The sequence below is a fragment of the Cryptomeria japonica genome, chromosome 7 (assembly GCF_030272615.1).
Source record: "Cryptomeria japonica chromosome 7, Sugi_1.0, whole genome shotgun sequence".
In the NCBI taxonomy this organism is placed as follows: Eukaryota; Viridiplantae; Streptophyta; class Pinopsida; order Cupressales; family Cupressaceae; genus Cryptomeria; species Cryptomeria japonica.
Window position 1 is genome coordinate 698,602,590 of NC_081411.1, and position 25,617 is coordinate 698,628,206.

A 25,617-nucleotide genomic window follows, 5' to 3' on the forward strand; every position below is an offset into this window, starting at 1 on the left:
CAAGCCTTGAACCAGTACAAATTCAGTTCAGAGCAGTTTACAGTGCCTTTTTGCATGCTTTTTGATCAAATTCGACCCGAGGAGCTACAATCATGCAAGTTGATGGAGATTTCAAGAAAGAAGACCAAGTTAGCATCACCAGTTCGAGTTGAGTTCAAAGACAACATGCTAATTAGAACGGGAGTTCATCTCAGATCTATCCAACAGTCAGGAATGCTGCTTCTCTTCTATAAAGCTTCATCTTTTCTTCTTTTCTAAGTTAGTTCTTTCTTCTTGCTTGCAACATTCAGAAGCAAATAAGCATTGTAGCTCATTTTATTTTCAGTATCAGAAGTAATTTTCAAATTGTAACGCAGAAAACTCCTCTCAATTCAATAAAAAGCAGCAGTTCCTTTTCAATATTTTCTTGTTTTGTGTTGTAAATGGATGATTGGATGTATCTATTGTGATTTACTCTTAAATCCTTAATTTATGTCTCATTCAAACAATAGTGAAACAAGGAAATTCATGTTCAATTCAGGTCATGAATTGTGATAGAGAATCATAATGCATTGAAGTTGTGAGAATTGGTACTTTCATTCATACAAGCATTAGATCTGATCTGATCTTTTCTATGAAACATTTATGGATTGCATGTTCTCATTTGAGTTGTGAACAATTCAACTTTTAGGATTGAGCTGATAGTGAGTGTCCAGAATAGCAAGCAATTTCATGAATTTTAGGTGCATCACTTCCTAGTAGTTGTAGTTTTCAGTTTAAGCAATACCTCTATCCCTTTTCCCATTAAGTTTAGTTCAGTTTTAGGAGATTTTCAAAGGGGATCCAGCCCCGTAATCTGGAGGTTCATCTCTGTCATAAGCAACCCACAGGCTTAGAGATGATCCCATGTTGCATGAGATTGCTAAGCTTCAGAGCTTGAGCAATTGGGCGCAATCCTTCTTGACAACAGTGCAATAAAGCACCAAAAAGTGAAGGGAATAAGCATGAATCCTTCACATACTGTGTGTGAACTGACTTGCTTTCCTTGTGGCACATTATTTAATGAGACTGTAAGCACAGGATTAACCCCCTGTTGGTAAAAAAAGATTATGAATCTCATTCATAAAATTGGGGAATAAAGCAAACACAAATAAATACAATATTACTATGGCTAGACATTAACTTGCTAGCCTTCATGCCATGATATTGCACATGAAGCTTTCTAAGAACTTATAAAGTTAAAATTTGCAAGGGCAATTATAAGAAAATTTCATGAGAGACCAGACCTCCTGATTATGACCACATTTTTGTCTTCATTCATCATATAGAAATCTCTAGTCATTTTCTAGACTTTAGATAAGACATTGAATAGTGGTATCAAGGTATCTATTTCTTTAGAAGTTGCAAGATACTGATATTTCAGATTCCTTCAGTACTACCATCATGAGCCTATAAGACAGTTGTTGGCCAACTCCAAACTCCCCATCGTCTCTCAAGCTGTCTTAAGAGTAAAATTAGAATCAAATATAGGTAGCTACTCTCATCAACTCTCTAGAGTATTTATAAATATGAGATTAGGATTTTCTTCAACTATTTGCTCGTGTTGATTATGGGTATAAATCACAAAATGTTCTGACTAGCATATTGCTTTTAAACAAAATATAGTCTCTCGGGGTCTCTTAAGACTAACACTGGAGCCAAATATAGGTCCCTGCTCTAATCACCTCTCATGTATTCATATAGATGAGAATAGGATTTCTTTTACTATTTGATCATATTGGTTATGGCTGTATATTGCATCATGTTCTAATTGGTATATTGATTTTAAACAATAAAGCTATCCTCGCTCATTCTCCTAACAGTTTTTGTTACAAAGAGTGTGATGCCCTTGGCCACTTTTACACTTTACTAGCTTGTGCTAAACTTCCATAAAACTAAGGTTACAGTCTTCAACGCCTCTTAAAATGATATTTGCAGGTTTCCATTCAAAAAAGGAAAGAACATGGAGAATTCTCCACAATCTATACTGACTTGGAATCAGTTCACTGGCCTATCATTTAGCCTAAGATCAGCCTCTCAATCACAACTTTGCATGTCATATACATACATTAATGATGAATATGTAAAACCACCATAGAGGAGGGTGGGTAGGAATGTGTCTCAACAGTATAAATGTCTTGAATAATTAGGTTCAAATACAGTCATATTACTCAAATAGGAAAGTTGCCTAATCCCGATCGCATCATTTCCCATAGTATATTGCACCTTAAAAAATGAGTTTCTTTAATCTAACCTATATTATGTTCAAGAGATACAATTCATATAAACAGAAAAATTGAACTAAATTGTTGACTGTTTTGGAACTCAGAAATGAACAGATACCTCATCAGCAATCATTGCAATGATTGCAGAATTGTTAGATGGAACTTGAGATCTCCCAGCCATTGCAGAAAATCTCTACAGTCAAACCAAATATAACTCTTCTCCTCTGCAAATATTGTTTGAAAAGAAGTTAAAGACAGTAAATGTCAATCTCCAAAATTATGACACTTGAAAATGCCAGTCCTGTAAATCTTTACAAATTAACATTTTCTGAAGACTTCTTGAAAGATTTCAAATTTATGAGCAAAGGTTGCGATGCAATACAAAGACAAAAACAAAAGTAGACAAAAACCTTGTAATTCATGACCAAGTTACAAGCTTCATTTTCCACGTTTATTTTTAAAAACTTTAAGATATCCCAGACAAACATAGTATTTTCAAAATGAAAAGGAAATTAAAAAAGTAAGGAAAACCTAGCTAAGTGAAACACTGAAAAGAAATAGCTAGGTTAGCAATGATTTTTGTAGAGATAGAATTGGAATAAAGATACCTAGATAGAATTGAATTAGCATTGTGAATCCTAAAAATGCTCCAAATTTTTAACAGTAGGTAAAATCTACTGATGCAATTGCTGCTATTAGTTTAAGTTGTTTTCCAAAAATTATAGATACTCAGATAAGAGCCCAAAGTGGAAAAAATGCATGTTACATGTATGTAGATTAGAAGGAGAGGATCTTCAAAAGTCAAAGAGCATCAACCCCATCAAGTGGAAATCATCCCACACAGGTTAAAAGATCCAATGAATTTCAAAAGTAGTCCACAATAAAGCAGAGGACAAAAAGATCATCATTTAATTAACACTGAGAAAAAGAGAAATGGAGATCTTGGGTGATGAAGCAGAGGAGGCAGTCAAGATGGTACAAGGGTCATCTCCTAAGGATGGCAAGACTCTAAAGGAGGAGTGTTCAGCTGATGGGTTTTTGGTGAACATTGAACAATAACCAAAAGCTGGTCTAATGCAATTTAATGATTCTAGGAGCCTATTGTGTGATGTCAACAAGGTTTTGGAGGACCTGATGTTGACCCATGAAAAAGTGTGTCTAGAAGTTTCAAGAAGTACACAATTCTTACCTTCTATGTAGACAAAATTCACCAAGCATCAAGGAGGATTTTCATGGAATTTAATTCCCATCTCTGAATGGCATGGTTAGGATCCCCTGCCAGGTGCAGGGGATTAATCCAAAGCAACGGGTGTTGAAAACTTGGCTAGATGGGTTTGGCAAATAATTCTAGCATAAGCTGTTGGGGTGTGTCAGTTCCCTTTTTTTGTCTACGGTTGTCTATGACTCTATGGTCATGCTAATCTAGGTGGTTGTATTTTTGTATTTTGCACCTACGATGCAGTTTTTTATATGCTTGTAGTTCGCATATGTATTCCCGCTGGTTTTGTGATGGGCTATATTAGGCATACCATTAAGGTCGTTATTTCATGTATACATATTGTAATGTTTATGATTTGCTCTATTCCTAGGTGGAGGCCCATACAGAATCCTCCACTAATTAATCTATAAAGAAAATGACACACACATGCATTTTATTTCCCACATATCAGCATTCAATAGAAGTTTTAATTTACCATCCAAATTTGAGAAATATACAATTACATTAACAACCCGTTGAAATGGGTTAGCATGAAAAGAAATACATGAATCATTCAACCTGAGATAATCTGTTTCCTCCTAAACTTTAAATTCTATCTAATTTTCAACAAAGAGTTAGAGTTAACCACAAACAGAATTTCCTGGCTAGGATCTACAAAAACTGGATTCACAAAAACAATAAAAACTAAAAGGCAAACACTTTTTTGAAACAAACTGTGAATTGGTTCATTCTATCCCCCGAATCCCAAAAATTAAATTCGCTACACTCCCAGATAAATAATTGAAGAAGAACACAGAATTTACAATTTCAGCTGATCTAATAAAACTACTTGCATTTACATATTCCTTGCAAAAAAATGTTGGTTTTACAGTTAAAATACTCGACTAGAGGTAAAAAGTAAAAATTAAGATGTAAGTTTTCCCTGATGTTATTAATCCCATCTCCCAAACAAAATCGTAGCCGAAGGATGACGATAAGCTGAATTCCAATTCAAAGTGACATTAGGTTGTAAGATTCTTATTCCTGTGAGCTTCCCAAATGGGAAAAATCTCGGATCTCACAAAATTTCAGATGCATTTTAAGGAAAAAAATATTGGGCATAAATTTTCTGGCAAATCATAAGCAGAGAAGATGGGGTTCAAACATTATATGAAACGGAGCAACACCGTAACAAACAAATCTGTGCGGACATTACGACATAAGACTGATAGCATTTTATTATATGCTTGAACGCAATTGATTTCATAACCCTCATAAATATCAATGAGAGCTTTCAAACTAAAAAAGCATAGCTAAGGAAAAATAAATAAATAAATCTTGCCGCTATAAGTGCAACGAAACCCCAAGAGCTGTCAAACCAGATGCCAATAGACAGAACTGGTATTGATGTTTAACAATTAGTAAAACAGAGACTGCAATTTTCTCCACCACTCCAATGCAATTGACAGAGAGGGGAAGAAAATATAGCAATAAGGTCAAATAGGAAGTAAAATTTTACAAAGAAATAAAAAAGGGTTGTCCTAGATGATGTGCCTATCTGCAACTGTAATGTGATTTTGCGCACCTGCTTGTTCTGCTCCTTCGATATTCCTTTCCTCGTGTCAACACTTTTCGGTTAACGAGAAACTTTCTTTTGTCACGCTTTTTACTTTTTTGTTGTTTGATCTATTTTCCTCCCATTGCCCTTTTGTAGTTTTTTATATAGTTTTTTTTTATTATCTCTTATAGATATTTTTTATTATCTGTCAACATCAAGAGATATGATTATTTAGATGTCAATAGTGATTTGTTATATAAATTAGATAGGTCTTTGAGATTGATGGCTCTCCGCCTAATTGAAGGGAAAAACAATCTAATATTTTTGTTTAATTAATATATAATAAAATTTTCTTTAATTAAATCTAAGGTAAACATGTGTCACATAATTATTCATTTTTATCATTGTAAAATGTTGTAAACTATTATAAATAATAATTTTCATAATTGACTTGTTTTGTTGATATAAGTGAGTGAGGTGATATTGATACACTTAAACAAAAAAATATTTAGATTGAAAAAAGAATTTTTAGATTTTAAGAATTTGTATTTTATCTCTTAATTATTAAATTATTAAAATTTATTAAGTAAGTTGGATCCAATAATGTTGTCCAAAAAATAATTAATAGAAAATGTATTTCAAAAGACATTAACACAAGAAAAATTCACTAATTGTAGTTTAAATTAAGATAAAGAAGCTTCTTTAATTAGATATCAGCAATCAACTAATCCTTGAACATTACTTATATCTAATAATTTAAGCTTCTAAAGTCAAATCATAAAAAATAAATGAAGAGAGATTTTCTAATGCATGATGGTTTATGAACTAGCATACCTATTTTTAGAGGAATATAGGTAAAGTACACCGAAAGATATCATATTTTTCTATTATTCTACTCAAAAAATCATTATATTATTATAATATAATTAATATTAAATTATTATTATATTATGATATTGTAATTAATATTAAATTATTATAAAGATACATCAAGAAAATGGAAGTGGCACGAAGTAGCGAAATTTTGAATCAGATCCAAATGCAAGTTGTCGGAATCAATGTGGAGCACGATAATTGGCATGGAGCGGCGAGCAAAGTTGCAGGAATTTGGGTTCAAGAGGCAGAGGAGGCCTTTCCCATGGAGACCATCCAAGACCATGTTGCCAAGGAGAAGTGACGAACTCTGAAGCCAGAAGGACAACAATTCCTTGCTGCAAACAAAGGTAGATTCCAAACCGATCAAAACCCAAACCATTTTCACTAGACAACGCATGTTGCTCATTGGGTCTTTGAGGGTGGTAGATGGGTCGACAAATGCCTTCCCCACTACCAGAAATGACAACGTGCAGGCCCACAAATGGGAAATGGACAAAACAAAGGATATGCACAACAGACGAAAAAGAGATCGAGACCTCCACGGATCAGACAATTTGATAGCATTCAACGCAGGCCCAAGAGGGAAGGCAATCTTCCTACAGCGAGTGTTGCATAACATCTTCAAAGACATGGATTCAAGAAAGAAAGTAGTGGATGGTTCAGGCAAATAGAAATACCTATAGTAGATCAGGTTGATGATTGGAGATCCAGTAGTCCTATGCACCCTCCTCGATCCAGCATAGAATGGAAAAGGAAAGCGAGTCTCAAGGAAGATGGCGACCATTCACGAAAACCTACAGTGCCACAAGATGAGGCATGTGAAACACCCCTCACTTCAATTCATTTGGAATGTGCTAAAATCAGAAAGATTAGGGATAGTCTTCAAAGAAAAGGGGTGTTTGTAAAATGGGGTGGAGGATCCAGGGGTAGAGAAAATTTTACGAATTGGTGTAGGGAGAAATGGGGTAATGGAATTAGCATCAATACTCTCCCAAATAGCTACTACCTGATTGAATTCCCTGAAGAAACTAATCAATGGAAAGACTTAAACAACGGTCCTTATATGTTGGATGGAATTGGAGTCCATTTGATTAAGTGGTATCCCAACTTTAACCCTAGGACCCACACTCTACCTGAGAGTCTGACATGGATAAGGCTATACAATATTCCAATAGAATATTGGAATATAGAGTTGCTAAAAGAAATTAGCAAAAGCCTTGGATCCTTCATCTCAGCAGATGACATCTTGGAAGATAGAATTTGGGGAAGCTTTGCAAGAATATGTGTCAATGTCTACCAGATTTCAACCATGCCAACCAGAGTTAAGATATTTGGAGAAGGGGAGGTTTGAACTCAGAGGATCGACAGAGAGGATCAAATGTTTCTCTAGAGAACACAAAGGCCTGGAATGTGAGCTAACTACAAAAGTATCAAAGGCATATGAATGCACCCAAAGAAAGATTTTGAACCAAGAGGATACCCTAGTAAGTCCAAGAGAGGCTAGACAGATCAATGATCCGCTCATTGAATCTATGGAATCAGTTTGGATGGAAGAAGTTAGGAGCATGAATGTTTCACAAATGAGACTGTAGATGAAACTATGGGGGCTCCTCCCTCGGCACCTAATCCCACCTTCGAACTGTATTTGGACCACTAGATCCAAAAGACTCAAAGCAGGAAACCTCAAGAGAAAGAACTGGAGACAATGCAATAGACCTGCAAATATTGTTAAGGGAAGCTGAGACTTTACAATCTAAATACACATCAAACTAAATACAAGAAATCAATGATAATGTATATGCACAGACAGACATAAAAGGAATGTTGATATGGATGAAGATTTTACCTTGGCGCTTGTTTTCTTGGCATGAGTACTTCCTCCTGAAAAAATTTGTTATGGATATCAAATTTGAGTCAAAATAAGAGGATTTGGATGCATAAACAAAGTAGAGAAACTCAAACCCAAATAATATATATATCTTCAATTAGAGTAAAAATGGAAGTAACACAATAATGGGAATGCCACAAACAAGAACATTATGCCTCCATTTGACCTTGTGTATGAACTCCAATGTTTAATGGATGTGTAGTGATGCGCCATGAATGCTCTTTGCTTGATATTACCCAATTTGATAACATTTAAGTACTATGGATGATGATGATGATGTCCTTTGAGTAAGCCTCCTTGAATAGACTTTCCAAGATGGACATAAAGGATTAAAACTAAAGGATTAAATATAGGGAAAGAATTGTTTTTCCATGGATGTGTATCCTAGCCTATTGATAAGTGGTAAGAGGGGATGAGATATGCTTGATGAAGGGATGATATTTCCTTCAAATATATGATGGAATGAGATGGAAGCAAGTGGGGAGAGATGGAAGGGGTAAGTGGAGGGAGGGGATTAGAGTTTGGAATAGACACGAAATATTTTTCATGTTGTATGCTCACACATGCATGAGCAAGGAGTGGAGACAAGTAGCTTGAGAAGGAATTCCTAAAGATGGAGGGTCCATATTGATCGATACACTTGAAATGAATGGTGGAGATTAAAGGATCTAATGTTTCTTGCCTTTTAGTGGTATGAGGAAATTTTAAATTAGAAGCAAATGTGAGAAGTTGATTAATTGACATAATCACTTAAGTATTTTATTATTTAATTGATTAGTTGGAGAAATTAAAATAGAAGTTAATATTTAAGTAGAATTTTTTAATCAATACTAGGGATGTGAAAGGTATTAATTATGACATTGGCCAAATGATTAAATTGGTCAAATAAATTTTTAGAAGAGAATAGTTATTTTGAGGATAATTAGCCAAATTAATTAAATAATAATTTATTTAATTAGTTGGTAGGAAATTGATGCAGAGAAATCAATGCAAATTTGGGGTGTCTACACCTACAAAAACAAAATGAAAGAAATAAGTAGCATCTTGTAAGAATTTTAAACTAATAATGTGGTATTCATACGAAAAAGGGAAAAAAAAGAAAAAAAAAAGTGGTGATAAAGATAGTACCCTTGAAATAATAGGTTTGGTAAGTAGTATTTTAGTGCACCTTAAAAAATGTGATACTATTCATGGATAACTTTGATTTATCTAGTATTCATTCAATCATGTGATGAGACGAGTGTCAATGACCTCACATATCTCCCTTTAATTAGTTGCATACAAGGGATGCAAATAGATTTGATGAGAGTAGATAAAATTGTTGAACACCCAACAAGACTAAGAGGAGGGATTGAATCAGTCTGGATTTTCAAAATAGATTATTAATAAACAATATTAACTTACTTAGCAATAACACATTAATCATCAGCACATAAGCATCAACCATCAACACATGAACACCTGATTTACGTGGAAAACCCAAACAGGGAAAAACCATGGCGAGAATCTAACTCACAATATGAATAACAATGTTTACAACATTTTAGGCTTACTACCAAGGAGCACCAACACCTGAAGGACTTGCAATACTGAGGTGCACAACCTTAGGCAAGGTACAAAGACGACTTGCTCAACTAAATAGCACTTCTTCAAGACAAGATACAAACTGCTAACTAAGGACTCACAATCAATCAATCAACAATTGAAATAGTTGAATTGAAATTGAGAAGGATTCTCCTGAACATGAAATTATCCTCAAACAATTGGATCAAGCGACCAACATCATGGCAAGCATCTATGATAATCTTCACTGTCACAACACATTGTCTTGCAAAATATATCACCTTCGAAGCTCTTCTCAAACTGACTTTCGCACAACCATAAACTCAAATCTTCTTGCAAATAATTTGCATACACTTCTCACACAATTCACTTTTCATCACACAACAACTCATCCATCCACACATCTCAAATATGATATACAACATTGAAATCCTAATTAAGGGTTGGTGAAAACAAAATAAGCAATACACAAAATAAGCCACCTAGACCTAAAATACTCAAATCGATCTACTTCGGGAGAAAGGGGGAACCAAAACATATTGCAATGCATCCTTCCATGATTGATCCAACAATCCGCACACACTAACACATTCTCCAAAGTCATTACCAAATGTAACGTGTAGAAATAACAACCAGTTGGCCACATAACCTCTTTCAATGCAAAATACTCAATGTGGATCTCCACACACCATGGTGAGACCCAAAACAACATATCAACACATATTCCAACACATATCTAGACCAAAATAATATGATCAACTAAACTGCAACACAATCAACAACATACCCGAAGGGCACCAAAAGATTTCTAGACCATCATGAATACAAGATGACACAACCAACACCAAAAACATTAACAACAACACAAAACATAATTCTGCAACTATCAAGAGCATATTCAAACCAAGATCCATTTGGATAACCAAGTTTGATATCAATGACAACCATACAAGCTCATGCTTCCAAAAATCTCCAACAAAAATAAGACAAAACTAATAAAAGTTAGTGATAATAAAAAAAGATACTAAGGTAAACATGTGTCACATAATAATTCATTTTTATCATTGTAAAATGTTGTAAACTATTATAAATAACAATTCACATAATTGACTTGTTTTGTTGATATAAGTGAGTGAGGTGATATTGATACACTGAAACAAAAAAATATTTAGATTAAAAAAAGAATTTTTAGATTTTAAGAATTTGTATTTTATCTCTTAATTATTAAATTATTAAAATTTATTAAGTAAGTTGGATCCAATAATGTTGTCCAAAAAATAATTAATAGAAAATGTATTTCAAAAGACATTAACACAAGAAAAATTCACTAATTGTAGTTTAAATTAAGATAAAGAAGCTTCTCTAATTAGATATCAGCAATCAACCAATCCTTGAACATTACTTATATCTAATAATTTAAGCTTCTAAAGTCAAATCATAAAAAAATAAATGAAGAGAGATTTTCTAATGCATGATGGTTTATAAACTAGCATACCTATTTTTAGAGGAATATAGGTAAAGTACACTGAAAGACATCATATTTTTCTATTATTCTACTAAAAAAGTCATTATATTATAATAATTAATTAATATTAAATTATTATTATATTATGATATTGTAATTAATATTAAATTATTATAAAGATAAATCAAGAAAATGGAAGTGGCACGAAGTAGCGAAATTTTGAATCAGATCCAGATGCAAGTTGTCAGAATCAATGTGGAGCATGACCACTGGCATGAAGCGGCGAGCAAAGTTGCAGGAATTTTGGCTCGAGAGGCAGAGGAGGCCTTTCCCATGGAGACCATCCAAGGCCATGCTGCCAAGGAGAAGTGACGAACTCCGAAGCCAGAAGGATAACAATTCCCTGCTGCAAACAAAGGTGGATTCCAAACTGATCAAAAACCAAACCATTTTCACTAGCCAACGCATGTTGCTCAATGGGTCTTTTGAGGGTGGTAGATGGGTCGAGAAATGCCTTCCCCACTACCAGAAATGATAATGTGCAGACCCACAAATGGGAAATGGACAAAACAAAGGATATGCACAACAAACAAAAAAGAGATTGGGACCTCCATGGATTAGACAATATGATAACATTCAACGCAGGCCCAGGAGGGAAGGCAATATGCCTACAGTGAGTGTTGCAGAACATCTTCAAAGACATGGATTCAAGAAAGGAAGGAGTGGGTGGTTCAGGAAAACATAAATACCTATAGTAGATTAGGTTGACAATTGGAGATCCAGTAGTCTTGTGCACCCTCCTCGATCCAGCAAAGAAAGGAAAAGGAAAGCGAGTCTCAAAGAAGATAGTGTCCATTCACAAAAACCTACAGGACCCCAAGATGAGGTATGTGAAGCACCCCTCACTTCAATTCATTTGAAATATGTTAAAATCAGAAAGATTAGGGATAGTCTTCAAAGCAAAGGGGTGTTTGTAAAATGGGGTGGAGGATCCAAGGGTAGAGGAAATTTTACGAATTGGTGTAGGGAGCAATGGGGTAATGGAATTAGCATCAATACTCTCCCAAATAGCTACTACTTGATTGATTTCCCTGAAGAAACTGATCAATAGAAGTCCCTAAACAATGATCCTTATATGTTGGATGGAATTGGAGTCCATTTGATTAAGTGGTATCCCAAATTTAACCCTAGGACCCACACTCTACCTGAGAGTCTGACATGGGTAAGGTTGTACAATATTCCAATAGGATATTGGAATATAGAGTTTCTAAAAGAAATTAGAAAAAGCCTTGGATCCTTCATCTTAGCAAATGACATCTTGGAAGATAGAATTTGGGGAAGCTTTGCAAGAATATGTGTCAATGTCCGCCAGATTTCAACCATGCCAACCAGAGTTAAGATATTTGAAGAAGGGGAGGTTTGGACTCAAAGGATCGACAGAGAGGATCAAATGTTTCTCTAGAGAACACAAAGGCTTGGAATGTGAGCTAATTGCAAAAGTCTCAAAGGCATATGAATGCACCCAAAGCAAGATCTTGAATGATGAGGAGGCCCTAGTAGGTCCAAGAGAGGCTGGACAGGTCAATGATCCACTAATTAAATCTGTGGAATCAATTTGGATAGAAGAAGTTAGGAGCGAGAATGTTTCACATATGAGACTGTTTGTAGATAAAATTATGGGGGCTCCTCCCTCAACACCTAATCCCACCTTTGAAATGTATTTGGAACCACTAGATCCAAAAGACTCAGAGCAGGAAAGCTTGGGAGAAAGAACTAGAGACAATGCAGTAGACCTGCAAATCTCTTTAAGGGAAGCTAAGACTCTGCAATCTGAGATAGAAATGCAGATCAAAGACCTCCCATCTTCACAAGGGGGTGGATTGGGGATCAAGGATATGGAGGAGTTGGGAGATTCTACCAACAATTGGGAAACAAAGCATGCAGCTTAGGTGGCTCAGGGAGTAGACCATGTCCAATCAAGAGAGCAACCTTTGGAGGCATGTGATGAAGACCAAAACATAGTTGAGAATTATGGAGAAGCAATCAAGGAAGCTCTTGACATTTTGATGGAAGCAAACGATGATGACGATGTGGAATCGGTATTGGAAGAAGATGAAGGAAGTGAGGCTGAAGAGATTGGAGATTGCAACACAAAAGGGTTTGAGGTATCTATCTCCAGAATTTGCAGACCCAACATCAAACCCCAAGGGGAAGAGAGGGCACAAATCAAACAAAGTCAAATTGTAATTAGAAGCAAAGGCTGGAGGCCAAACCAAACTTGCAATAGGGAAGGGTACATCCCTTACATAAGGGAAACGAGGATCACATCCTGGAATGTCAAGGGCTTAAATGCCCTTGACAAATGGTGCTTGATTAAGCACCAGATAGATGAGGCAAAAGAGGACATATGGTTATTAGAAAAAACTAAATGGAGTAGGGCTGAAATTGACAAAAATATGAGGGTGTGGAGGTAGTGGTCAGGACAATTTGTTGAAGTTGAAGGTGCTTTGGTGGGGTATTGGTATCATTTGGAATCCTTTAATAATGAAAGGAGAAGTATTGGGCGAAGGTAGGAATTGGCAATATGCTAAGATAACACTTTTGAGCAATAATGAATGCTTTTTCATCATCAATGTGTATGGACCTACGACCACTTCAGAGAAAAGCGAGTTGTGGCAACTTATCACTAGTAAACTAGAAGCTAGCAACAACGATAAGATCATTATTGCTAGAGATTTAAATGCCACTCTGAATGAACAAGAGATGATGGGAGGAATCCAAAGGCCTAATGCAGTTCAAAGAGATTTTCAAAGATTTGTGGATAAGAATTAGCTCATGAACATAATTCTGAAGAATGGACTTTATACTTGGACGAACAGGAGGGTGGATTTCACAAATATTGTTGAAAGGCTAGACACATTTCTGATGTATGGGGATTGGATTCAGCAAGACCCCCTTGTAGAAACTACCATCCTCCCACTTTCTGGATTGGACTACTATCCTGTTCGGCTTACAGCATCACCATTTCACTCTAGGGGAGGCATCCCTTTTAAATTTGAAAAAATGTGGATTAGAGACTCTAGGCTATCAAATTTGATTGCAACTGGGTGGAGTGAAATAGATGTGGGAAACAACTCATATCCATACAAATTAAGAAGGAGGCTAAAATATGTCAAGACAAAACTCAAGGAATGGAACCATGATTAATTCAAGAATATTTTTGCAAAAAAAAGAAGAGTGGAAGAAGAGCTTGAAATAATTAATGCAAATGTGATCTGCAGAGGTATGGATAGCTTGGACTTCCAAAAAGAAAAGATATTAAAGGAAGAACTTAATGAGATCCTAAAAAGGGAAGAGATATAGTGGCGATAGAAATTTAGAGAGATTTGGCTTAAGGAAGGGGATATAAATACCAAATTCTTCCTTAGGTCTACAATTGCTAATAGAAACAGGAATAGGATCTTTGAAATCAGAAAAATGGATGGTGGAATGGCTCAAAACTCAGAAGAAGTCAGTAGAGAGGTTGTGAATTATTTTGAATCAATTTTGAACAGAGATAATCAAGTGGACATAAACATCAAAGATAAGATCTTGGACTCCATCCCACCTTTAATATTTGAAGAACGGAATAGTCCCTTATACAAAAAGATTGATGTGGAGGAAGTCAAGAAAGCTACCTTTCAACTCAACCCGGACAAGGCCCTTGGGCCAGATGGGTTTCCTGCATCTTTCTTCCAATCTTATTGGGATATTGTTGGTAAGAATCCACACTTGGTTGTGGAAGAATCGAGGAGGAAGATGACAATGTTGGGGTCGATAAATCACTTTCCTAGCCTCAATTCCAAAGAAGAGTTGTCCTCAAGACATGGGAGACTTTAGGCCAATATCACCATGCAACACAATCTATAATATTGTTACAAAGATATGCAAATAGATTGAAATTGATCCTCAATCATATTATCTCAGATGAGAAGAATGGGTTTGCCCATGGGAGATCAATTGTAGAAGGAATCATCACAGCCCATGAAACTCTACACTCTACAAGAAAAACCAGGAATGCGTGTATGATTCTCATTTGGTGGATAGACAGTTCCTATTTGAAGTATTGGAAAAATTTGGTTTTGGAAGCTGTTGGATTAAGTGGATTATGAGTTGTCTCGTAACCCCCAAATTCTCTGTATTAATCAACGAGGTTGCCCATGGTTTCTTTTCTTCTACAAGAGGTATTCATTAGGGAGACCCAATATCCCCCTTTCTGTTCATCATAATAGTGGAGGATCTTGGTAGATCCAACGACAAACTCTATCAAGAAGGGCTATGGCAAGGGGTAAGTGTGGCGACTAGTGTAGAGCAAACCACTCACCTCCAATTTGCAGATGACATAATACTTTTTAGTGTTTCCAATAGCAGTGAGTCCATAACTATTAAAACCTACCTAGAATATTATTGCAAGGCTTTAGGTCAAAGCAATAATTGACACAAGTCTGAAGTATTTTTCCTCAATACCCAACCTAGATTACAGAGAGTTCTTTCTATAACTCTAAATCTAAGAGTTGCCAACTATTCTAGAAGGTTTTTGGGTACCCCTTTGTTTGTGGGGCTAAATAAGATCAATTGTTGGGATAAATTGGTCGATAAATGCAAAAGAAAACTAGAAAGTTGGAAAGGAAAGTGGCTTTCTTCGGCTAGGAGACTTACTATGATTAAATCGGTCTTGTTTGTCATTCTAGTATTTTCGATGACTTGCTTGAAAATCCCAATGACAGTAGAAGGGGAGCTTATTCAGATCATATGAAACTTCCTTTCGAATGGGGTTGGGGATCAAAATAAAATTCCTTTAGTATCCTGGAAGAAAGTCAACCAACCAAAGGATGTTGTGGGTGCAGGTATATGTCAATTATCAATCATGAATCTGGCTATGGGAGCTAAACTAGTATGGGCCCTTTGTAGCGGTGGGGACTAGTAGTGGATCAGGGTACTTAAACATAAGTATCTTGACTCAACTGAGCCTAAGAGGAGCCTCACAACACTCAACCCTCCCAAAGGCTCGGCTATATGGAATTATATGGTGGAATGCAGGGATATCATCAGCAATCATGTATCCTAGGAAATTGGGAATGGTCAAAATGATTCTTGGGGGGAGGGGAGATTCTGAGTTTGCATCGAAATCTGAATGAGATAAAGGATGTAATAACCAGTCTGTGGGGGAGAAAAGTTAGTGATTATTGTGAGATAGTCCACCAGAATGGAGTGAGAAAGTGGGTGTGGCGATCCCTAGAAAACCTAAATATTGACAAACAACAGAAGGATACCTTGAGAAATATCCTAAGTAGCCATATGATCATCCCAACTGGAGGTGAGGATGTTATTCAATGGTGTCGGTCTAAGAACAGGAAGTATAAAGTCAGTATGGGTTACAAGATTAAGGAAGCAACCACAGTAAACCAGAATTGACCGACAAAGTTGCTTGGGAATAGGCATTGCTTATCGAAGGCAAGTGTTTTTGCTTGGATGGCGCTACAGAAGAAAATTCTAACTAGTGACAGGCTTATGAGAATTGGCATTCGGGGATCTAGCAAATGTGTCCTTTGTGGGCATGAATCGGAATCGGTGGATCATTTGCTTCTAACGTGTGACTATGCTAGTAAGCATTGGTGACATTATATGAGCAAACTGAATTTTATCTGCCCTTTCCCTTTTGGGATTGATGATTGGTTCAGAATGTGGCCACAAAATCCTACGAGGGTAGTTTTTGGTGATTTATTGTAGATCCTTCCTTCGTTGCTAATCTGGGAATTATGGAAGGAACGCACTCGGAGAATTTTTCATGAAAAAAATATGGATGCTGAAAGAATGTCATAAAATTGAAGCCCATTTGATTGATCTTGTCAATGAAGCAACCAATTTGAAAACTCCAAAGCAAAATACATACACTAGTTGGGATAGCAAAATTATACTAATCTTTGCAAGCCTCTCAATTCCAACCCTATTCGATAGCGATTGCAGTAAACATTTGGTGAATCCCAGATCTTTGGTCTAGTGGTGTGCTCCTAAGCCTAGGTGGGTTAAGGTTAATTTTGACGAAGCATCGATAGGAAATCCTGGCTCTAGTGGTATTGACTGCGTTATCAGAGATGAGCACAAAAACTCTTTGGCATAAGTGACAAAGCATATTGGACATGCTTCAAACAATGTGGCAGAATTTTGTGTTGCAATGTGAGGGCTCCAAGTTGGAATTGAATGTGGGGCACGAAGAATCCACTTGGAGGTTGGCTCATTAAATGTCCTCAATTTATTTTTATTTTACATTTTAGTAAAGTCATATAAATATACATAATTTTTTAAATTTTTTAGCACACAAATTATTAAAAAAATTCGCATTTTTGGATGAAAGAAGACATTTGAAAATTATTTTGAGGCCAATAATTTGAAGATATTTGAAGGTTTTTTTAAAAGCATGGGGAACAAGAAGAGAAGGCAAAATAAGACTTCAAAGAATTATTCTCCCGAAACGGAACAAACATATCGAGAACAAAGAAGACAAAGATATCATGATGCAAGTATGTATTTTTATTTTTATTTATATTTAATTTTATATGTATTACGTACCATGCATCGATGACCGTCCGACAAGGAAGTGTCGTCGAACATACAACATCCTCGTCGAATGTTTCTTTCGTTGTCATCGGAATTCCGACGGTATCAAAAACTTTTTCAGAAGCAGAAGATACAAGCTGAAGAGTCATGTGCAAGAAAATTTTGTAAAAGAAAGCAAGCAGGCATTATCTTGAATGACATGGAAACAAGCAGAGAGAGAGAGAGAGAGAGAGAGAGAGAGAGAGAGAGAGAGAGAGAGAGAGAGAGAGAGAGAGAGAGAGAGAGAGAGAGAGAGAGAGAGAGAGAGGGGTTAACAAATAGTTATTGATTATTATGGTATACATGTGTAGGTAGGGACTAATGAATAAATAACATCAATAAATACAAATACTAATATCTACCATGAATTGTAAAAGTTAATGAGGAATGATTATTGTACTTAAAATAGAAAATTGAATAAAATAATAAATATACTTAGGTAAAAATTTGTGATAGATGATAGAATATGATTCACCAATAGTACAAAATATCAACAAAGATCAAACAAATGATTGGAATCAATAAAAATAATGTTTGTCAATTTTAGCCACTTTTATAACTACATATTTGATCCTACAACTATGGATCTAATTTGGGTTTGTAAAGTCGGTATTTGTAAACTTTCGAACTATCACTTTCATCTCACCTTGATGTTCTCAAGATACCTTCACAAAAACCTAGTTTTAATGTGTATTGATTTACATGTGGCAAGGACAATTATTTCCTTTATGACAAGCTATGTAAAGGATATATCACATACAAGATTGCCTAGATGATTATGCAATGTAGATTCTTTAATAAATGCTCTTGTTGATGCATACAAGTCATAAATGATAGCTTGAGAATGCAAGAACCATGTGATCTAAAATGAACTAGGCTTATCCATTTAAATAAAACTTTAAGGATTGTACAACATATGTCCATGCCTTGAGTTGGCATATAAGAGTCACAATGAGATTTAAATTCAATCCCACGTTAAACAAAAATTTCAAAATCAAAGGGATCATTTATGTGAGTGCAAAAGTGATCTAGATAACTCTCATGATCATGGATCTAAACTAAGACAAGAAAGAGGTAAAATGGAAGCTCAAGGTACCACTATAGAAATAAGTGCAAATATAAATAGATAAGGTTTGAGGTGTAGTCACACAAATCTGTCCATTTTAATTAAATGAATATTTCGTATTTATTTGATTAAAAATCCACTAGCCATCAGTTAATTAAATAAATATTTAATTAATTCATCTCCAAACATTCTTCTATTAATTAAATAAATTATTCAATTTATTTTAATTAATTCATTAAACCAAATACAAATCAATTAAATAAATAAAATCTATTTATTTAATTAAATCCTCCTATTCCTCTTTTAAATAAATTAAATAAAACATTTATTTAAATCATTATCCCCCACCCCACTTGCATTTTCCTACAAATGCAACTTGCACACATTTATTGGAATAAATGAATTTTTATTTAAATAAAATCCTATTTTCCCTCACCCACCAAATCCACTTGCAAAATCTAATCCCCTTCTAGAATCTTCTAAACACTTCTAATTAACCTAACCCTCCTCTAAATTTTGTCACATCCCTAAGCAAAGGGAAGTCACTTCTCAAAAACCTTAAAGTCTTTGATAACCATTAAAGGTTTTCAACCTTCAACCACCAAAACCCTTAAAGTCTTTGAAAACCATTGAAGGCTTTCAACCTTCAACCACTTAATCCCCAAAGTCTCCAATAACCATTAATGGTTAATTCAAACCCTCCCACATGGTTAAAACATTTGTTTTGACTCAACCTCTATCCAACCCAAGGGTCTCATCAGGCCATTAATGCTTTGACCATGATTATCTCTTAAACATTTGCACAAAGGTTTATCCTTAGATTAACTCTTAATCCAGTGGGTAAGCTTAATTTAGACTTGACCCTTAGCCTTTAGATAACCATGAGGTCTTCTCAGGCCTTTAATGCCTCCAACCCCTTTTCTCAACCCAACCCTATGTTGACACTTGTCACCATTTCATTGGTGCCAATTGTGCACATGGATCCTCAACTTTCAAACTCAACCCTTGATTGAATCTTTCAATCTCAACCATCCATTGCTCCATTTTTCCTATAAATAGAGCCCATTTCTTCATACACCAGATCCTGAAAACTTGTATGCATCTAAGCTATAGACATTTTAGAGAGCATTCTTAGCATAATCATCTAATATCTTGTTATTTTGGTTAAAATATATCAGTTTAGCATCAATAGCATAGCATTAGCTTTTTATTTCACATTCAAAGCTCAATACTACAATCTCAATCCTCCATAAGCATCCATAGTGCAAAAAGCTGCTGAGAGCTACACTATTTTGGAACTTGGAGAGGAGAGGAACAAGGGAGAAGAAGCCAAGAGTATGTTAGGAGGCATTTGGAGATGCCTCATCGTATTTACCTTCCTAGTTAGGCATTATATCATGCTTTTGGTATCTCTTTTGATATGCTTGTGTAGGAAAGTGTTTGGTTTATGATTTCTAACACTAACAACTGGGCTTTTCTTCTTATTTGTGTTGTGTTATCATTGACTAACCTGATCCTTTTTGCAGAGCATCATTTGGTGAACCCGACGTGAAATCCAAACACTTAAACAAACAATTGTTTTTTGACAACTAACATTTTTGAATGTTGAACTTGACACACAGGTTGCGCTTTGGCACTTTTGTCACGTTTTAGCGCTATTGTTTTTTGTCTTTTAGCGCTTTTGTTCTTACAATAGAGCTATTGTCAAAGAATTGGCGCTTTTGCTAGTATTTTAGCGCTTTTGTTAATTAATTAACGCTTTTGTATTTATATTAGCGCTTTTGTATTGCTGTAAAAATCTTTTCTTTTAGCGCTTTTGTAATATTTTAGCGCGCTTGTGTTAAAGTAGTGCTTCTGTTTTCACATAGACTAGCGCTATTGTAACAGAACGTTATAAAAAAGGCTTTGTAACCAATAAAATTATTTTTCTTAGGTTTGTGGGAGGCAGAATATATATGGAATATAACATTTCCTCTTCTCTTTTCTCTTTCTTATACTTTAAGTTATATTCCATATATATTGTCAGGATGTTTGAGAGGGGTTTCAGACCTCTAGGAGTTGAAATGCAAAATCTAGTTTTTGGAAGATCCTCCAAATTTTAGACTTAGTCAAATTTCAGGGCATTTCAAGATCAGGATTTGTAAAATTTGTAACCAAAATCAGAATTTAGGCTTGTGTAAGCCCACACTAACATTTGATCACTGATTATGTGCAGGTTCTAATATGTTTTGTGCAGGGGAAGGAGTTAGTTTAGAGGCTTTAAGTTTCTTCTTTTTTTACTTTCTTTCAACAAAAGTTGGTTAAAAAGAATCCATTCTCCCTTCTTGTACAAGTTAAAATAAACCTCACATTTTATTTTGGAGTGCATAAAATGAACCTCAAACTTGTTTTTGGTGCTTAAAAGAAAATTCATCTTTCTTTATTGCAAGGTAAAAAGAACAACAACTTCAAATTTGCTTTCATTGCAAGTTAGGACTCATTTTCTTTTGGTGCTTAAAATCAACAACAAAAATTTGATTTCCTTGCATCAATTCAGACCTAAAATTTACAATCCACACTTCAAAATTTTGGTGCAAATAAAATTCACAATCAACTTGTCTCAATTTTGCAAGCAATTTTACTTCAAGCAAAACGTGTTTTTTGTTAAGTTGACCAGGACTTCCCATTTCTAGATTACAACATATTGCCTTTGAAGATAAAAAGAACACCATGGCTGTTGGAGCAACATCTCCAAATAGTTAGATCACATTTGCAAAAGATGGATTAAAAAGAACAAGTGAATTTCGTGTTTGGCACGCTTGTGCAAAAAGTCAGTCGAGTGGTCCTACCTCTAACACACACTATCCTCTCCCTTGGCTCTCGTGGTCCTAGGTGCAAGAGAAAAGTGTTAGTAACGCTCAAATTTTATCTTTTTAAGAGAGGCCTGCCAAGGGATCGATACTCTTGGAAACGACCTCGAGTGGTAAATCCTTCGAGCCGCTATAGAAATCAGGTGAGAGCAATAGCTGTAGCCTTGGGTATAGTTGTTCCTACAGTGTAACTGGTCGAAAGGACAAATGGGCCCCACCACCAGTTACAAGGCTCTTAAGTGAGTCACTGCAGAATGAACTTATGTCCAAAAACATCGAACATGACTAAACACCTTTAAGTAGTAGCCCACCCGTTCTATTGATTGAGGATATTTGCGATATAATTTAGTGCAAGAGCATAGATGGTTTTGCTCCCAAGATACTCACCATACATATTTCCTTGAGTAGAAACATAGCTTTTTGAAAAGTCACTTGTGGCTTGATAAAAGTGGTGACTCCCCCATCATAGGGATCATCTATTTGTTATGCTCGTGCAAGACTTAGTATATCACATCCTTACCTGCCACGGCGGGATTCATAAGGTATGTAGTACCAAAGTTGAAGAAATATCAAGATGTGGGCTAAATTTATCACAACTGGCCATTTGACCTTAGGGATAAAAAGTGTTTGAAGTGTATTTGTTTTAAAGACCAAGTGCAAATTGAGCCAACTTCAGGCTTTGGAAATACACCTTAAAATACATCTAAAGGAAGGGTCATATACAAGTCCAAGGATTGGGTTAATCTAGACCCATACTCATTTGTGCCTTTTAGGCAACATTCTTGTGTTTGTGTGCTTGCTTTGTTTTCTTGTCAAAAAAAAATCAGAAAATCACTCCCAAAAACAAAGTATTCATCCAAACATCTGTCAAAACAACCACAAAACATCAAAAACAAGGTACAAACAACAAAGAGACAAATTTTATGACCATTCTTCACATCTTGCGAAAGAAGAAGTGTCATCAGAATACCAACTTGAAAAGAAGACCATTAAGCTCAAAGGCTTGGATCAAAAGGAGGAAATTCTTCTATATCAATCGACAAATCTTTGTCCCCCATAGAGTCTTTCTACATCGCATGCGTCTCTACCTTCAAGGCAAAACAAACAAATTTGATTCAAAATCCTTGAACCGTAGAGCTTTTATGTAATATAGAGCTCTGAGTTATCACAAAAATCAAGGAGGAAAGATTAATCCCAACTTTTTCCCCAACATCTGCATCACCTACAACACAGCTCGTGAAATGCCTCCAACACCTAAAAGGGAAGAGGTAGAGTTTGTCCCATTTGTGACACAGAGTTTTTATTGAAAGTTGAAAACATTTTCATCCATCATCTCACTCATACATCATCACTTCATCATCAATCTGTCCCAACTCTCAAAACATTAAGAGGTTCTTGTCCCAAGTTCTCTTTTAGATATTGCTTGAAATCAAACACTTCACATCACTTTTTAGATTGTTTCTACATCTAGGATAAGCTCATCCTAAGAGACACATCTACGCAGGTTAAAACTAGTTCATGAGTGAATCCTCTCATTACTAGGTAGTTAAATCTGTAACACATCTCAGATTTCTCTACACCTTATCACATCAAAACTTATCAAACAAGCAAGCAATTCAAAGAAGGAATTTCGGTAACATCTACCTTCAAAGTGCTAGAGATCCACGTGCAACACAATTCACCAAATCATCAATCTCTCATTTCATCAAACACTCATCATCATTTTCACACAACTTCAACAAAGACTCATAAAGCAAAATGGCTCAAACCTGATCACAGTCGAGACAACGAGAAATAGAAAGAGAAGAGGAAGAAGAGGAAAATCTGAATGAATTTCAAGAAGCACTTGGAGGAAATGCAGATGACAAAAACCCGAGTACTCCCACTCCTGCAACAATAGAAAGGGTTCAGCATAACCCTCTCTTTAACAGATTGTTTGACGAAATACTCAGGAGCAATGCGAATGCTCACTTCTTAAGACTCGCTCAAGAAGGAGCCAAACTCCCCTCTGACTTTGATCTTGCCCAATTAAGACAAGCATCAGAAAGACAAAGTCATCATGAAGAGGAAAGAGGTAGAGATCCCATCAGATATAACATTCCTCGAGGTAACCCACCACCTCCTCCTCCAAATGAAATGGAGATGTTGCGGCAACAAGTCGAGACTCTCGCCCAACAGCTTCATAGTTGTGTCAAGATTAACCAATTCTCCCTCAATGACATCTATCCCTATCCTTTTGACAGGAATCTTTACATGCCACCATTTCCACGTGGATTTGAAACACCCAAATTCGAAAAATATAGAGGAAAGGGAGATTCTCGTGATCATGTCAGAGAATTTCATTCCGCTTGTCTTGAAGTAGCATATGAAGACACCTACCTAATGCACCTTTTTCCCCAAAGCTTGGGAGGAGCAACCACATCATGGTTTTCTCGACTACCAGGTGGCATTAGAACATTTGAGGAACTCATCCAGAAGTTCCTAGCTCATTACTCTCATAACATTGAACGCAATGTCACCATGGCTGATCTGTGCAACACCAAACAAAAACCAGGTGAACTATTCTCAGTATTCCTGCAACGATGGCGCCAAATGTCTAGCAGACGTTCTCTTCAGTTACCTGAACGAGAACTAGTGGAAATATTCATTTCCAACTTAAACGAAGAAATGGAATTTCACCTGGATGTTAAATACACAGACTCATTTAATGATATGATCACCAAGGGTTTAAAATGTGAACGGGCACTCATCAAGAAAGGACTCATCAAAATCTTTAATGAACCAAAAGATGGTCCTCGTCCACGCTTCAATAGCGATAAACCAAACTTCTGGAATAAAAACAAGAATATTGTCAATGACGGGGTTGTGGATGCCAGGACTATCCAAAACGCACAACCTGTGGTTCGATTTGCAGGACAAAATCCTCCACCTCAAAATAACACAAATGTTCCTTCCAATCAAGGTCGCATCACATCTCATGATAAACCTAGACCTCATCAACAAAAACAAAAACGCACATACACTCCCTTAGGGGAGCCCATTGAAATAGTATTGCGACAACTCATTTCTCAAAATTTGGTCACTCTACCTAAGCTATCAAACTATGAGCCTCAAGTCAAACCAGCATGGTGGAGAGATACTGAACACTGTGAATTCCATCAAGGAAGAGGGCACAAGACAAGTAATTGTCACCGATTGAAAGATCTCATTCAAGATCTTATTGATCGAGGAGAAATTGAAATTGAAGGACATAACCTTAAAACAACCAATAATGATCATTTGATGTTCAAAAATCCACTTCCATCACAAGATCAAAGGGATCCTTCTAATTCTAGGCGAGGCACCGATACTACTGATTATACACGGGCTGCGTAAAATTACACTGTAAATCACCTGTATGATGCCAATGAACAAGTTGCAACCATAACCTTCAAAAATCCCAGCTCCAATTGCAATGTTGTTACGCGTCGCAGCAAAGTTACCATCAAAGCAGCTCCACAAGGCACCACCTCCATCCCAAAGCAGTACAATCTTGTGGAACAATTAGACAAAACCCCTGCGCTTATATCCATTTTAGAGCTTTTGCGTCTATCGCCATCTCATAAAACTATCTTGGATCAAGCACTCCAAGAAGCGTCGGTCCCTGCAAATCTGAATACAGATCAATTTCAAGCCATGATTGGAAGTCTCAAGTCATCACCTTGTCTCACTTTTTCTGAAAGTGACAACTCTTCCTTCCAACAACCGCATAATGCATCGCTCCACATCGAAGGATTTATTAACCAGCATCGGATCAAGCGAGTCTTGATCGATAATGGGGCAGGCCTAAACATTTGTACACTGCAGTTGGTCACAGCATTGGGATATGCAGTAGAATCAGTGGATCCTCGTCAGAAGATCACAATCAAAGCCTATGACGATGCAGAGCGTTCATCCAAAGGAGCTGTGGTACTACCAATCCGAGTGGGCCCTGTGGTAAAGCACATCATTTGTCAGGTTCTGGACCTTCCTCTGCCATACAATCTATTGTTAGGAAGAGCTTGGATACATGCCATGCAAGCCGTTCCATCTACCTACCATCAATGTATCAAGTTCCCACATAATGGTGTAGAGATCACAATTCTGGGCGATACAAATCCCTTTGCATTTTGCCATAATATCAGCCATCAACCAGAGATTACCGTTCCTAATAATAGAGAAGCCATTTCTTCCACATCATATATTAGTCCCGCCTCTCTTGCCTATTCAAACACCACTATGCCCAAGCAAGAAAAG

General features: G+C 36.1%; 1 protein-coding gene across 3 annotated transcripts in view; it reads right to left on the bottom strand.

The window, feature by feature from the left end:
• The window catches only part of LOC131033068 (V-type proton ATPase subunit F), a 64,609-nt gene extending 59,462 nt beyond the window's left edge, over positions 1 to 5,147 (bottom strand). Inside the window, exons 1-2 of one of the 3 annotated variants that reach the window (XM_057964193.2) lie at positions 5,027 to 5,147; positions 2,362 to 2,467 (exon numbers count right to left, since the gene is read on the bottom strand). In XM_057964193.2, coding sequence (XP_057820176.1) covers positions 2,362 to 2,424 — 63 coding nt within the window. In that variant the 5' untranslated portion in view covers positions 2,425 to 2,467; positions 5,027 to 5,147. Of the gene's footprint in view, positions 1 to 2,361; positions 2,468 to 4,783; positions 4,938 to 4,960 lie in introns of those variants that run through there. The other 2 variants (XM_057964194.2, XM_057964195.2) reach the window with 2 other exon arrangements.
• Positions 5,148 to 25,617: the final 20,470 nt, after the last annotated feature.